At 43.8% G+C, this 17,683-nt stretch overlaps 1 protein-coding gene across 1 annotated transcript in view; it reads right to left on the reverse strand.

Moving 5' to 3' along the window:
• Positions 1 to 17,683, reverse strand: part of CNTNAP2 (contactin associated protein 2) — a 3,158,824-nt gene that overhangs the window by 94,801 nt on the left and 3,046,340 nt on the right. Inside the window, exon 21 of the mRNA XM_077269131.1 lies at positions 8,003 to 8,096. Coding sequence (XP_077125246.1) covers positions 8,003 to 8,096 — 94 coding nt within the window. The remainder of the gene's footprint in view (positions 1 to 8,002; positions 8,097 to 17,683) is intronic.

Raw genomic sequence — 17,683 nt, forward strand, 5'->3', positions numbered from 1 at the left:
GTGCTATATACTGCTACATGGGCTGTACTGTATGCTGCTACGTGGGCTGTGCTGTATACTGCTATGTGGGCTGTGCTGTATACTGCTATGTGGGCTGTGCTGTATACTGCTACATAGGCTGTACTGTATACTGCCACATGGGCTGTGCTGTATACTGCTACGTGGGCTGTGCTGTATACTACTGTGTGGGCTGTGCTGTATACTACTGTGTGGGCTGTGCTACATACTACCATGTGGGCTGTGCTGTATACTACTACGTGGGCTGTGTTATCTGCTATGCGGGTTGTGCTATGTGCTTTGCGGGTTGTGCTATATACTATGCGGGTTGTGCTATATACTATGCGGGCTTTGCTGTATACTATGGGGGGTATATTATATTCTGTGGGGGAGGCCGTGTTATATACTATTGTGGGGGTATATTATATTCTATGGGGGAAGCTGTGTTATATACTATGTGGGGTATATTATATTCTATGGGGGAGGCTGTGTTATATACTATGGGGGGCTGCATTATATTCTATTCTGTGGGGGCTATAGTATATATTATGGGGAGGTGGGCTGTATTATATTCTATGGGGGGCTGTATTACATTTTATGAGGGATGATTGAATCTTCCTGTTTGATGGGGCTGCATTATATTCTGTGGGGAGGTGGGCTGTATTATATTCTATTCAGTGCTACATTATTCTATGGGGGGCTGTATTATATTTATATTCTTTGAGCGGTGATTGCATCATACTCTATGAGGGTGCTGCATTAAACTATGAGGGGGCCTGCATTATATTCTATGGGGTGGCTGCATTATACTCTGGGTTGGCTGCATTATACTCTGGGGTGGCTGCATTATATTCTGTAGGGTGGTGGCTGCATTATACTATATGTGGCCTGCATTATACTGTATTGAGGACTATGGGGAATACGTTATACTATATGAAGAACTATGGGGTGCATTATACTTTGGGAAGTGAATTGTACTACATGGATGACTATGGTGGTGCATTATACTATCCACGCCCCTTTTTGAAGAAGCTAACTGCGAAACGGCGCTCGTCAGGGAGCCTTGACAGCACTCTCACCATAGCGCACAGATCCAGAACATCCACCAACTGCACTTGCAGGTAATTTATCCTCTTTTATGCTCTGTATTTTCCCACTTGGCAGCAGTTAGGTAGTATAGTGCTCTTATCACTTCCCTGGCATATTAGCAAGTAACGCTGCATTTCTGGGTACACCTTCCTCTGCATTGCTATATGTGGTAAACACAGCACCTCTATATAACACACTACATATATACAGCTCTGTGTACTGATATACTACTAGGCACACTTTTCTGTGCTATAAAGTATTAATGACATTAAGGTCTGTATTATTCTAGCTTACAGTATTTGTTTGGTATTGTGTTCTACAAGTCTCCCCTGGTACTTGGAGGTTTTCGTTCTCCCATTCTTTGTCTTTTGTAACTGTTCAAATTTTTTTAATTTTTTTTATAAATAAATATATTGTTTTTATTCATACCTTCTCTTCACTTCATTTCTTTTGTGGCACCTACCATATTTGAATGTGTTTTTATATAGAGCACTATGAGGAGTGTATTATGCTATATGGAGGACTGAGCAGTGTACTTTAATATATGGAGGACTATAGGGAGTGTATTATACTTATATAATATATAATATATATATATAAATATATATATATATAATATATTTATTATACTATATGGAGGACTGTGGTGCACATTATAATATATGGGGGACTATGGGGTGTATTTTACTAAACAAGTAAAATGCTGCATATTCAGATTGTTTTTGCTGGAACAAAAATCATTGTTCTCAGCAGCACATCGCCGCTGTAAACTGTAGATGTGCTGCTGATAACATGATACTGTTAGTGATCTATTAGTGATCGTTCTGTCCCATCATTATTCCTCAACTGGTAGAAAGAGGCCGGGAAACAAGCGTTGAACAACTTCAGTATTGTCGATCAAACTCATTTAGCGGCCTGAACTCACCGCTTGTAAATACAACCGAAATGCTTTTGTGTGATGTGCAGTATGTCAGCATTTGGGGCCCCATTTCAAACTTTGCCTATGGCCCCACTTTGCCTAAAACCGGCCCTGCCTACAAGTGTACAAAGATATTATACAGTCACCATGTGACAAGTGGGCCTGTGTAACTTCAAATGCCAGGGCTGAATTTTAGTCCCAGTCCGGCCCTGGAGGTCAGAATACCAGAAGGAAAGTGGATGAGAGCAAAGGGAGCAGGCAAAGTGGATGGTCAGAATGAGGTCCGAGGCCAGGCAACAAAAAGATCTGGAGCGCCCCCACACCGCCGCAGGGCCGAGGGGTACCCGGAGCCGGGCCTCTAGGTCTCAGTCCTGGGGTTGTCACGGTGGCTAGACCCGGTCCGTGGCCCTGTCTGTCAGTGGGGGACGTCCGGTGCAATAAGTCGTGTTGTAACGGTGCAGTTGTGGGGTGCAGGTCGCGGTAAATAACGAGGACACCAGGTTGCAGTCTCTTTACCTCTTTACTGGAGATCTCTGAGTCCTCAGTCCAGAATACGGTTCACCAAGCTGCGCAAGTCCGGCCGGTCCAATGGCACCTCCAGAGTTCACTTCACAGGTGGAAATCGGTGCCTTCCTTCTTAGCGCTATGTGTTGTAGTCCTTCCCTGCTGTGCTTACGGAAAGTACCCCACAACCATTGTGTCTGTTTCTTAAGTTCCCTCACAACTCGATTAAATGATGTTCTTCTAATCTTCCGTCCCTTCCTGATGTTACAGTTGGAACGGCACCCGTTTGTCGGATAGGCCTGGAGTTCTTCCGGGACCCTAGAGACGCCCCTCTCCCGCAATTGCCTCCCAAGACTTCATAGGTGATATGTGTTAGACAGCCCGCCTTAAACTGACTGTCCTGCCGCTGTTTAGAGTATTGCTTGAAGCTGAATGTTATAATACTCCCTCGGCGTTCCGGCCACCGGTAATGCGCCTCAGTAGGGTGTTGCTCCGATCTTACAGCACGACCCCTACTGGAATTCTCCTATTGCTTGATCTCGTTTCTCACTCAGCACAATCTATCTCGCTTCTAGTCCTTTCTTGGGTCCCGCCGCTTCCCGGAGCTGGCGCGGACCCGTTACGTTCTTTCCAATGCCAAGCCTCTGTCAGGATCCCACCCCTGACAGAGACCCTACTGTCTCTTCCTCCACAACACCCTCTGCCACTAGGTGTTGCTTCGTCCAATCCAGTCAGCTTTCTGATCTAACTTCCTGCCTGACCCCCGGTTTACCCACTATGGTGGGGAGTGGCCTAATGAATAGCACCCTTAGCTCCCCCCGGAGGCCCTGCTGTGAAATGTATTGGTGTCTGTGATACCTGATCAGATGAACTCCTTCAGTGCCATCGGACGCACCGTAGCTCCCCATAGTGGCGGAGCCACAGTACTGCAACGACCAGGACTCTGGGGCGCTGCACTCCCCCCTGGTTAAACACAGTACTCCGGGACTGGGAAGAAAACAACAATACAAGTTAGCAAAAAGACATACAATTTTGTTGAGTGCAATAACAATAAGTATACTTGAACAGACTTCCCTTTATGGGAGGTAAGGACACTTGAACGTTACAAACATGGCAAAAATATCATAGCAACATGCTATAATTAACTTCTGTTACCCAACCGGGTATTCTACTAAGTACAAAAATTGTTGAACAATAATTTAACTTTGCCTTTAAGGACATACACTCTGTATCCACTAAAGACCTTCCTATAATCACATTATAAGGCAATTTAACTTTTACATTCTCCTACTTTGAATCTGCAGGACCGCCTGTCCTATCGGCACCAGACCTACTGCCTCTCCTTTCTGTTACAGGACCGCCCCGTTCAGCCAGGGCCTACTGCCTTTTCAACTACTATACACAGTATAGAACATAACTTTTCTTTCAGTTTGAGAACACCGAGCCGGCTCTACTTGGCTCCTATAAGGACTCACCCACTAACCCTTACAGGTTCACTTTCTGTCCTTATTAACACATTACTAACTTTCGATGGGGAACGCAGGGTTTACCTTCTATCCCCCCCCCCTTTTCTTATCAACATTATCAACTATCTTCTTTTCACAACATTAAACTTTCTCATTTCTTCCTTCTACTTTTTCTTTCAGAGAACATTATCAATATTTCTTCACATTTAACCAGTTAAACACATATAACTTTTCTCGTATAAACATTATCATTATTTCCTTCGGTCAAGACATTATTGCTACTCATCTTAAGCAATATTACTATCGAAGCATAACAAATGAACATCCCCTTTAAGAGAAGACCAAGTCTCTGTGAGGTAGCACATCTTCTCAAGCTACCAGTCCATACTTATCAAAGGTTCCAGTACGGTATCTTCGCAAAGAGTCCTTGTTTAAGTAAAACCAGTAGGGAGCGCCTTTAATAAGGTGCAAACTATATACAGAAGAGTTCGGATCATGCACTGTTCATGATTCAGCAGTTTTTTTTGTTTTTTTTTTAAAACTTGTGCAAAACTTTTGGTAACAAAAACAAACAATAGGGATCCCGGGTCAACAAAGGGATCCCTTTAAGAGTTTACCCTGAACGGGTTTAGCAGCCCAACAGAAAACAGTAACTATTTACAGATTCATGGTATCGAGGTTTATTCTTTTAAGTCTGGGGGCGATCCCTGTCCCCCAGCCAACGTGGCACCCGTACTGGTAGTTGGTCTCTCAGATGCCATCAGATCAGCCGGTGCCTGGATTTGAAGGCTAATCCTGCTTGCGAGTTCGGTAGCCGCTACAAGACGTACCGTGGTGATGGGAACGAGGTCCGGCAAATCGGGATCAGTCATGATCGGGACACCAGGGGGCGCTCTCTCAGGCTCACACCGTCGAACGTTCCGGGCACACCATCCTTGTGCACTCCGATGGCGGGTGTAAGTCACCTGATCCCCTCTTTGTAACGGGTCACCATTTCGACTGCAGCAGGGGGTCTTCACATTATAGCTAGTGACAAAGACATCAGTTGGTAGCCCCGGTTCCTGTATGGAACCCCATCCCCTCTTCGGGTGGTAGGCCAGTACAGTTCCCCGCTTTACCACGTCTTTCCTGCCGGGAGCAGACTTCTTACGTGGCGTGTCAGGTGGTTCGGTCTCGTCCCGATCTTTCCAGTGTTGGATCAGACATTGCTTATACTGCTCCCAGGTAAGTACCGCAAGGGTGAGGCCATCCTCCCGGGTCCCATCCGGCCCTGTCCAGGGGGTGTCCCACCGAAGGATCACCCCGTCTAGGCCCACACCTATGGGTTCTCCCATCTTGGTTGGTAGCGGAGGCACTAGCTTCCCCATCGCGTTGGAGGTGAGGATAACCCGCTCCACCAAGAAGGAACGATCATTGCTGGGGTGGGGAGCGGTCACGGGAGTGGGATCGATCAAGGGAGCCGGATCGGTCGGGAGAGCAGAATCGGCCAGGGGAGTAGGGATGTCGTCCATACCTGCACCTGATGTGATTCCACCGATGTCGCTCCGGTCCGTTGACAAGGACACTGGAATCAGCTGCGGCCCGAACCACGGCTCCTCCGGAGTCATCTCTTGACGTAACTCCGCCCTCCATGATTCCGTGACTAGGATAGGCAGGCTCGGCTCCTCCACTGGTGTCTCCAAGGAGTCCAGGTCCCTCACCGGCGGTGGACGCGAGTCCTCTTCTGATGGGTGAGGACAAACCGGGATCACCTCGCCGTTGTTCGGGCACCTGCTGTTCATCGTCGCTGTCCGGCATTCGGCGGCAATGCATGCATCTGACTCTGCCATTTCTCCAAGGTCGAGCTCCTCCTTCACCTCGTTCCCGCCATCGCAAGTCAGGGGGCGGTTCTCTGCTTTGAGGCAGGTCATCGCTTTGCAACAAGAGGCGCAGGGGGCGATCACCGTTTCTGGCGCCACTTTGGTAGTCTCCTCCCATGGCACGCCCTCCTGCTTCTCTGGCGTAGCAATGGCGGCGGTTTTTGGCGGGAACTTTTGGCGGTAAATGGCGCAGCACAGTCTTTGCAATAAAGTACAATCCAAGCACAATAAATCACAGTTCCAAGGCACACATGACCCGATTCTTCAGGCTTAAGTAGATCCTGTTCGTGACGCCAAGATTGGAGCGCCCTCACACCGCCGCAGGGCCGAGGGGTACCCGGAGCCGGGCCTCTAGGTCTCAGTCCTGGGGTTGTCACGGTGGCTAGACCCGGTCCGTGGCCCTGTCTGTCAGTGGGGGACGTCCGGTGCAATAAGTCGTGTTGTAACGGTGCAGTTGTGGGGTGCAGGTCGCGGTAAATAACGAGGACACCAGGTTGCAGTCTCTTTACCTCTTTACTGGAGATCTCTGAGTCCTCAGTCCAGAATACGGTTCACCAAGCTGCGCAAGTCCGGCCGGTCCAATGGCACCTCCAGAGTTCACTTCACAGGTGGAAATCGGTGCCTTCCTTCTTAGCGCTATGTGTTGTAGTCCTTCCCTGCTGTGCTTACGGAAAGTACCCCACAACCGTTGTGTCTGTTTCTTAAGTTCCCTCACAACTCGATTAAATGATGTTCTTCTAATCTTCCGTCCCTTCCTGATGTTACAGTTGGAACGGCACCCGTTTGTCGGATAGGCCTGGAGTTCTTCCGGGACCCTAGAGACGCCCCTCTCCCGCAATTGCCTCCCAAGACTTCATAGGTGATATGTGTTAGACAGCCCGCCTTAAACTGACTGTCCTGCCGCTGTTTAGAGTATTGCTTGAAGCTGAATGTTATAATACTCCCTCGGCGTTCCGGCCACCGGTAATGCGCCTCAGTAGGGTGTTGCTCCGATCTTACAGCACGACCCCTACTGGAATTCTCCTATTGCTTGATCTCGTTTCTCACTCAGCACAATCTATCTCGCTTCTAGTCCTTTCTTGGGTCCCGCCGCTTCCCAGAGCTGGCGCGGACCCGTTACGTTCTTTCCAATGCCAAGCCTCTGTCAGGATCCCACCCCTGACAGAGACCCTACTGTCTCTTCCTCCACAACACCCTCTGCCACTAGGTGTTGCTTCGTCCAATCCAATCAGCTTTCTGATCTAACTTCCTGCCTGACCCCCGGTTTACCCACTATGGTGGGGAGTGGCCTAATGAATAGCACCCTTAGCTCCCCCCGGAGGCCCTGCTGTGAAATGTATTGGTGTCTGTGATACCTGATCAGATGAACTCCTTCAGTGCCATCGGACGCACCGTAGCTCCCCATAGTGGCGGAGCCACAGTACTGCAACGACAAGGACTCTGGGGCGCTGCAGATCCAAAAGCAGAAGACAAGGCACAGAAACACAAGCCACACAGAGCTGAATCTACGTCTGGCAGCGATATGGGACTGACAGCCTAGCTAAGTAGCTGGGTAATCACCTGCGACAAGGAACACCTGAAGGCAGCCCAGAACCTCGCAGTCTCAGATTGGCAGTTCATGCTGTCAATCAAAACACCGACAACTCAGCACGCCTCTGCCCCAGATTGGAGGGCTTTGCTGTCAGTAACTGTGTCCCAGACACCCTGAGGGGTGGAATCCTGACAGTATCCCTGTTTCCTCTGCACCTTCCCTTGTTCGCAGCTTGGATGCATTTCCTTTATGTGGGGAACAAGTTTTTTGTATCAGGGTCCAGAAATATTAAACTAAGCTGGCACCTAGTTCTGTTCATACATCATCCAGTTTCTGAACACATTCCCTAGTTTATAGCTGTATATAAAATACCCAGCTCCTGTCTCCTACAATAACTCTGACCCTCCACAAGCAAGTGATCTACACGACTTTTCTTGATAAAGAGATATACGGAGCATTGTCAGAGGTGACACAGGATAGATGTTTCTGCCACTGGGGAACACCCGCTCTCTGCAGTATTTACCTGAGTAATTATTTCTTGCTGATGCTCTTCAGTATGATCCATAAAGTACAGTTATAGTGAATGTGACGTTTTACCTCAGCACCTGTATTTCAGGACTGTGAACCCTTCACTTACCTAGCACTCTTCCCAGGAAAAGGGCCTTTGGTCCATTAAACTGAGTCTCTGAAGAAGGAGGAAGGCTGTATGTTGCTGGAGAGTAATGATCGAGCTGAAGAAGACGAATAAAAGAAAGGCAAGTGAGACGGGATAAATAAAACCCACTGACATTATATTTCATTGGATCAGCGCTTTTTAATATCACATATTCCTGATGACACCTTTTCTAATACATCTCTGACCACAAGAAGAATCCATGTCCTTGACATGAAGGTGAGCTATAAATGTATCGAGAAGAGAACGTTCTAGTGTTTCTCCAGCCAGGATAATATGGGTGCAGTGCAGCATGTATACTTTTGGCAGAATAGTATATACCTTTGTAACATGCAGAAATTCCACCTTTTAACTTAAAGGGTTATTCACCAAATGTTAAGTTATTCCCTATCCATAGGATAGGGGATAACTTATTGGCTGCTGAGGGTTCAACCACTGAGACCCCCGTGATCACAAAATTGAGGCTCTGGAGGTGCACATGTTCGACCTATGCTACCAGTCATAGTCTATGGAACTGCTGAAGAATGCTGATTACAGCGCTCTGCTTTCTCTGGTAGTCTCACAGACAATAAGCGATAGCTTAACTTTTTGGGAATAACCCTTTAACATCAAGTAAAAGGGATTCTTTATCTCTGACAGTGGCATTTAACTCGCTCCGGAAATCTCCCCCATCGGTGACCCCGTCATGTGATCGCGGGTCACCGATGGGTTGGCATGATAACCAGTGGTCTCCAGCAGACGTCTATGGTTGTCATAGCCAGATTGCTATGAGCACTGCCCGGTGGTTGGCGTTCATAGCAAGTGAGCAATTCGTCTACATACAGGTGATCTGATCATCGCCTGCATGTAGCAGAGCCGATTGGACAACTGCAGCTTCTAGTCTCCCATGGAGACTACTGAAGCATGCAAAAAGTAAAAAAAAAATTGTAAAAAAATATTAAAAAAATAAAAGTTCAACTCACCCTTCTTTCGCCCCATTCAAAATAAAACAATAATAGAAAAAATTCAAATATACACATATTTGGTATCACCGAGTTCAGAATCGGCCAATCTATCAATATAAAAAAAGAATTAACCCGATTGCTAAATGACATAACAAGAAAAAAATGAAAACGCCAAAATTCCGTTTTTTTGGTCACTGCTATATTGCAATAAAATGCAATAACGTGCGAGCTACACCAATATGGTATCAATAAAAACATTAGCTCAGCACACAAAAAAAAGCCCTCACCCAGCCCCAAATCACAAAAAATCGAGATGCTACAGGTCTCGGAAAATGGCGCCATTTTTTTAACCAAAGTTTGGATTTTTTTTTCACCACTTAAATAAAAAAGAACCTAGACATGTTTGGTTTCTATGAACTCGTAATGACCTGTAAAATCATAATGGCAGGTCAGTTTTAGCATTTAGTGAACATGGTAAAAAAAAAAAACAAAAAAAAAAAACAACTGTAGAATTGCACTTTTTTTGCAATTTCACTGCACTTGGAATTTTTTTCCCATTTTCCAGTACACTGTATGTGAAAACCAATGGCGTTGTTCAAAATTACAACTTGTCCCACAAAAAACAAGTCCTTACATGGCCATTTTGACTTAAAATTAAAAAATTTATGGATCTGGGAAAATGGGAGCAAAAAACGAAAACGCTAACAACGGAAAATGGCCCAGGGGTTAAGGGGTTAAAACTGCAGCATGCCCTTTCCATGAAGCATTTTTTTCTACACATAATCTTCTGATAACTATAAGCTATGAACACGCAATTTCCAAGAATATTTAAATAGTTATATAAATTTATTAAAACAATGCAAATTAATGATACAATAAAAAAAGAAATAAAAAAATTATATAAAACTTTTGTGATTTTATTTTGTAAATTAAACTTAGATTCAAAGTTTGTGTTCTTTTCCTGTCATTTTTCACCTTCAACATAATCATATTATTTCACTATTTTCTCAATTGGAACATAAAATAAAACAAATTATTGATTTTGTTTGTGCATTCATTTGTATTTCACATGAGGAAATAATATGCGCATTATTATCAGGTATCAGTAATATACAGTACTTATTTTAAGTACAACAGATACAATGTTTTTCTTTTATGTAGGTGTCATATTGTCCTGTAGCAGGTATGTTCACCTGTACAGTGTTACCCTTACATAATGAAATTATTCACTAAGATTTTATAGACCGTAAGTAGAAATGAGACGCAGCATTAGCACCATCTAGTGGCAGAAATGTAACTTGTTGCCTGCTATAGCCCTAGTTAGATATTTAGGATTATTCTATACTTACATATCACTCAGACTTTGTATATTTGTGTTATATGGACATTGTGCTGGACTAATATAACTTATCTTATGGCTTACATTGACTGTAGCTGGTTGTGATCTTCATCGTGTCAATGTTCTTACTGATAATGGGCCAAATTGTGCCAATATAGTGGACTCTCTACCAGTGGTATAACTTGATGTTTGTGGGCTCTGATGAAAAATGTCCCACAGGACCCCTAACTATTATGAGTCTTTAACCCCTTCATGACCTTGGGATTTTCCATTTTTCCGTGTTCGTTTTTCGCTCCCCTCCTTCCCAGAGCCATAGCGATTTTATTTTTCCGTCAATATGGCCATGTGAGGGCTTATTTTTTGTGGGACGAGTTTTACTTTTGAATGACATCATTGGCTTTACCATGTCATGTACTAGAAAACGGGAAAAAAATTCGAAGTGCGGTGAAATTGCAAAAAAAGTGCAATCCCACACTTGTTTTTTGTTTGGCTATTTTGCTAGGTTCACTAAATGCTAGAACTGACCTGCCATTATGATTCTCCAGGTCATTATTATAGGCTTATTTTTTGCGTGCCGAGCTGACGTTTTTAGTGATACCATTTCGGTGCAGATACGTACTTTAGATCGCCTGTTTATTGCATTTTAATGCAATGTCGCGGCGACCAAAAAAACGTAATTCAGACATTTCAAATTTTTTTCTCGCTACGCTGTTTAGCGATCAGGTTAATCCTTTTTTTGATAGATCGGGTGATTCTGAAAGTGGCGATACAAAATATGTGTATATTTGATTTTTTTTATTGTTTTATTTTGAATGGGGCGAAAAAGGGGTGATTTAAACTTTTATATTTTTTATTTTTTTCATATTTTTTTAAACTTTTTTTTTACTTTCGCCATGCTTCCATAGCCTCCATGGGAGGCTAGAAGCTGGCACAACGGGAACGGCTCAGCTACATAGGAGCGATCATCAGATGGCTCCTATGTAGCTGAATTACAGGCTTGCTATGAGCGCCAACCACAGGATGGCGCTCACAGCAAGCCGGCATCAACAACCATAGAGGTCTCAAGGAGACCTCAGGTTGTCATGGCGACGCAACGCTGACCCCTGATCTTGTGACAAGGGTCGTCGATGCGCTCATTTCCGGCCCGATGGCCGGAAGCGGTAGTTAAATGCCGCTGTCAGTGTTTGACAGCGGCATTTAACTAGTTAATAGTGGCGGGTGGATCGCGATTCCACCCGTCACTATTGCGGTCACATGTCACCTGTTCAAAACAGCTGACATGTCCTGGCTTTGATGCGGGCTCACTGCCGGAGCCCACATCAAAGCAGGGGATCTGACCTCGGACGTACTATCCCTTCCAAGGTCAGAAAGGGTTAATAGTATTGGTCATCTCATATGAGTCAAAGGGACCCCCACTCTCTGTCTCTCAATCAGGATGTGTCACATTTTGCCATGTGCTAATATATAGTTATGGTGATGAAAGATGTACTTTATCTACTTTATCATAGAGGTGTTGACTTCACCTGTACCCGAATTGGAAGCATTAGTGGCCAGTCGCTGTGCACAATGGAACATAATGCCTTGATTTATAGGGAACCCGGATTGGGTTCAGATTTCAATTAATTCTTTATTAACTTCCTATCTCTGAACTCAACTGCTCCTGCCAACTACCTCTTTCCTTAAAGGGAATCTGTCAGTAGGATCAAACCTCCTACCTAAGCCATCTATATGGGCAGGTAGGTCATAGAACACTGAATAAAATGATACCTTGATATCTGAGATCCAATATCTTATTCCAGAGAAATCCACATTTTTCTTAATATGCAAATGAGCTGTAAATCTAGATCTATGGGCCGGAAACAGATCTGCCTGAGAATTGGCCCCCAAAGTTCATTTTAAATGAAAGAGGCCATTACTAATGTGAGACTAACAGTCTATTCTCCTGATCTCACTGCAGAGCTGTGTGTTATTACCACTAACACAGTACAACAAAGTTAAACCTTGTCTCATTACAAACACATTTGCAGCTGCATTTTTCCTCTAAAAGTGCTGTCAGGTCAGCTCTACTGTACAGTGCCTTCCCCTACTCTGGCTGGTGAGGTGAAAGCTGAATAAGTGTTAATTATAATCAGACAAAGCCTTGCAATAGGGCTGACAGCACTATGAGAAGACAGATGCAACAATAGATATGTTTGTAATCTGACAATGATCTGCTCTGCTGTACTGTGTTAATTCTGATCTCACTGCAGAGCTAATAGTGATTATGAGAGCAACGTGTCAGCCATTAAATGTCTCACACTGATAACTCCACCTTTTGATTATAATAATTTCTGTGGGAAGATTCTCAAGGAGATCAGTGTCCGGACCAAAGTTCTTAACAGCTCATTTACGGTGGCGCAGTGGTTAGCACAGCAGCCTTGCAGCGCTGGAGTCCTGGGTTCTAATCCCACCTTGGACAACATCTGCAAAGAGTTTGTATGTTCTCTCCGTGTTTGCGTGGGTTTCCTCCGGGCACTCCGGTTTCCTCCCACATTCCAAAGACATACTGATAGGGAAATTAGATTGTGAGCCCCATCGGGGACAGCGATGATAATGTGTACAAACTGTAAAGCGCTGCGTAATATGTTAGCGCTATATAAAAAAAAATAAATAAAGATAAAGATAAATAAAGATAATTCATGTGCATTGTGGACCCACTGTCCTCGATCCATGTTTACCTAGGAGTGGCGTAGCTAAGCGGCTACCTGGTTTGCGCTAGAATTCTTGATAGTGGAGTTAGACTTGAACTGCAGGTAGCCACCAGGTGTCACTCATAAGCAGTCAACGCAGCTGCTGACCTCAAGGGTCAGGTTTGCTGACACAGACACGGGCTCGGAGTAAATGGCAGGACAGGACTTGGACACTGTGCAGACAACATGGGTTCTTGATCAGTGGGCAGAACAGGTACTGACACAGAGTCACAGGCAGAGCTGGATTTGGATACTGGAAAAGTCTCTGACATTATGGACTCTGGAACGCTAAACAGAGGAGACACTGGTGAAATCTCAAGTGCCATCGGAACATTTTCAGGGTTCAGGTACCGCAGGTGCAGTTTCGGGGTTTAAGTACCACCGGTGTTGCTTCAAAGTTCAGGTAACACCAGTGCAGGGTCAGGTTCAGACAACTTAGGATGTAGGGTAAATGTTCAGACTAAACAGGTTTACAGGAACACAAACACACTATACAGGATAATAGGATGGGAGACCTGGCAACATACAGTTGCATACATACTCAATGTAGGGAACTCCAGGGGTTGCTCAGGCACCTCCCTATTGGTGAGGGTGCCTTATATACAAGATTCTTTCCAGCTATTTGCTGGGGGCATTTTAAAAGTACGTGTGCTGCGCCTGAAAGCACAGGCACCCTAAATATGCCGCCGGGAAGCCTCTGTGACATACACAGACCAGGAAGCAGGGAGCCACAACTGGGACCACGCTGTATAGCTGGAGCAGGAAGAATGTTGGTGTCCCTGCATGTATGAAAAATTTAGATTTCTCTGGAATAAGACATTGGATCATAGATATCAAGGTGTCATTTTGATCGACTTTATATGAGCTACTTGCCCATACAGATGGCTTAGGAGGGTTGATCCTATTGACAGATTCCTTTTTTTAAAGTGGTAAAACCCTTTAACTTTTGTTTAGCAATTTTTGCTAAAATGGCTGTTCTGCGGAACTGGACACGAAGTGCTAGCATTAGCTCTCCACAAACATCAATGAGTTCTGGACGCCCATGGGCCTGTTGCATGCTCACTGCTTGTAATTTCTTGGAACAGTTTTGGTAGATATTTTGCATCTTGTAAACGTCCACAAGATACCATCTGATTTAACCATCTAGCCATCATAATTTGGCCCGTGCCACTATTGCTACCTGCAATGACCACTAGGGGGAGGTCACTGGACATAGAATTTTATTGCTCCCATTGAACTCCACACTTGTATTAACCCCTTTGTATACCCAAGACGGTACATCACAAATCATGTGTGCATGTATGGAGTAGCTCAAGTGCTGTACCTGCTCTATATTGGGCACATACTGGCAAGCCTGTGGGTGTGTGATAAAATCAGACCACACTTAGATGCCATCTGAGGTTGGTCTGATTTTCAAGGACTTTTAGATAGGAAAAGTTAGATTTTTTTATCTCGAACAATAAAAACTGGTGAAACTGAATTGTAAGGAAATTCTTATAAAACTCTGGCTGAATGCTCTGATGAAACTCGGTCACTTGTCCTTGTAAGTGAAAAAAACTGTCATGTGAATGGGCCCTTAGGAGGAGCTCACCAGCTTGCAGTTTTTCTTCCGCTAGTGTTTGGCAGGAAACATATCTTTGTTTTTATAATATTCTTTGTTCTGAGTCAAAACAGTGAAGGAAAAAAAAAATGTACCGTATGTGTATTTAATATATTCCGTAAAATCTTTTTCTTTCTTTATGTAAAGTAGTGGCAGGGAACCAGGATGTAACTTAGTAAATAGTCATTTGAGTCTGTACCTCGCACAGCACAGATCACACAGGGGGTCTCGCTATAAGACTGGCACCATCTTGAATGATTTGGCAGGTTGCAGTTATTGAAATGTTTCTGACATTAAGTCGAATCTTCGAATTCTAAGCCTGCGACAACTCACAGACCTGTGTTTGGAAACAGTTACGGCTTGCTGAGAGAGAGAGAGCATCGCTACCCGGGCTTAATCCGCCACTAATGTGATATAATTAAGCAACCAGATGGTTCCTGCTTATTAAAAGTGATTTTTTTTCTAAAATATTCAATAGTCTGTCTAGACTCCCACCAACTTCTCCAAGGTAGATCATTATGTAAATGTGAATGCATCATTTACAGCTTAGTTTCTGCTGCAGAATTCATCATTTTCTACCATGGTGGGAAGGTGTCAAACTATCATTTTATAGCAGGAGAAAGCTTCTCCCTTACTGCTTCTTGTGGCTATACTTCTGTATAACATCAACTGTGCTACATCCTATTATCAAGACATTGCCCCATAAAATAAATGATAGGTTACAACTATTCGTAATGTATAGGAAGCAGAAATAACCTTAAAGTGGACTTTCCACTGGATTTTTTTATTTATACTAAATACATTGCCCAATTATTGCTACTCCACTAATTCTCGACCAGTTTTTCTTCCGTGCCCCTCTGTTCAAATGTTATACCGCCTCATAATAATAATGGTATAATTCTACATTTTTTGGTCCAGTGGACGGTTCTATCAGTGATTGACAGCAACCTATGTATACACTTGTACTAAGAAAGCAGTCAGTCACTAATAGGACCACCCACTGGACCAAAAATCCCAGAAAGCCCCTATTCAGAAGCCACCATAATGGCTAATTGTATATATTCAGAGGGTACACTGGCAGCTAATAATATATATAGGGACACAGTGTGGACTTTGTATTCAGGGGGCACAGTGTTTAATTACACACATCATTTATATGTATAAAATTTAGGGGGTGAGGTGACTATAAATATTTGTAGGGTTGTGATTAATAACTTATAGAGGAACAATGTGGGGCAATTGTTATATTTTTATTCAGTGACATTATGGAGTAAATTTGTACACAGGGACACAGTAAGGGGAACTTTTTTATTTCTAGGAAAACATTATAGGCTATTGATTTAATTTAGTGACACACAGTGTCATATTTTTATTTAGAGGAACAGTCGGGAGTATTTTTTATTTAAGTATTTAAGGAGCACAAATGTAATATATATGTTATGTTGGTATTTTCTTGGATGCTACAGTATGTGGATATGCTGCAAAAATGAGGAATCAAAGAAATCAGGAGGGATGGGGAGGGGGGACTCTACGGAGACCAGTCCAGGCTGGGAGATGTCATCGTGAATGTCTGGGAAGATGAGAAAGAAAAAAAGATACTGATTCCGGAGTAGATGTCACTTGTAAGTCACTAAATTTACATTTTTATTTTGCCTCTTACTATGTCTGATCAGTACTGTAGTCACTGACCTGTCTGTGGAGTAACAATAGATGATAAAACTCCCAGTATACCCTTGCTATTGTTAAGGTCATAGTGGGAGGTTTAGTTTTGCATAATACAAACCCATTTGGCAGGTATATGTACAGGGCTGTGCAAAACTTGAGGATGGCCTCACTCAGTTGTGTTTCTCAGTGCTAAACCCTTAGGAACACCTCTGTTTAGAATCTTCTCCCTTATCATCTATGTCATCTCTTATTACATAGAGTTTTCATCCTCATTATTTATATCGTCATCCAGTGTTACAGAGCCCTGTCTTATATATAGTGTGGTCCTTTAATACATAATTACAATTACAAACAGGGTCATCTCTAATTATGCGTTACATCATCATTTATTACATAGTGTCCCCCTCTATTATGCATAGTGCCCTCCTTTATTACATATAGTGTTGTCCCTTATTAGATATAGTGTCTTCCTTTATTACATACAGTGTTCTCCTTTATTATTTATAGAGTTTTCCATTATAACATATATTATATGTTATATAGTCTCCCTTATTATAATAAACAGCAACTGATAACTGTGTTTGTGTGGTTTGTATTTATTTTGTACATCTGGAGTTTGGTCTGTATTTGGGGTGTAATGAATGGGCAATGTGTCCTATTTGTAAGTGAAATGCCAGAGTGTTAGTGGTGCATACAGTAAATGAATAATTCACAAAGAAAAAACATTTTTTATTTTACTCTTTAGGTGTCCCTCTCCAAAGTTGTCAAGGTTCTTTATAGGCCAGATCCCCATGAAAGCCTGGCCTCATACATAACATGCTTGTTTGATATGGAAATAAAGGTATGCAAGCAATGTAATAAATGTACTTTTAATTAGCTTGAATCATTTATTTGCACACCAAGCTGCTTTATACAGAACATTGCATGCTGTAGCATTGGCATCCCTGCATTCTTTTCCCCTCCCTCAGCAGGGATGCTGACTCACTCACCGCCACAGCCCCTGTCCCGCACTTCCTCTTTCTCCTGCTTGGGCTGCTGCCTGGTGTCTGTGCATGGTGTGCAGAACCCTGGGCACTCTTCTTGGGGCATGAGCTCCCTCCTTCATAAAGGGACCACACTCACTGTCCTAAAGTGTCCCCAGCCAATGCCTGGGAGACACTTATTATTTAAGGCACCTCCACCTGAATGGAGGTACTTAACCAATGTGTAAAGTTAGTCCCTTGCATGCTTGCTTGTTGTCAGGTCCCCAGTACCCACCAGTCAGTCTACCTGTCCAGTTCCTGCCTGCCCATACTTGCCTTGTCTCCCTGTATTTCAGCTGCACCAGTCTGCACCTGCCAGTGCTTATCTGTGTACCAGCCATACCAG

Source organism: Ranitomeya variabilis, chromosome 6 (genome assembly GCF_051348905.1).
Source record: "Ranitomeya variabilis isolate aRanVar5 chromosome 6, aRanVar5.hap1, whole genome shotgun sequence".
In the NCBI taxonomy this organism is placed as follows: Eukaryota; Metazoa; Chordata; class Amphibia; order Anura; family Dendrobatidae; genus Ranitomeya; species Ranitomeya variabilis.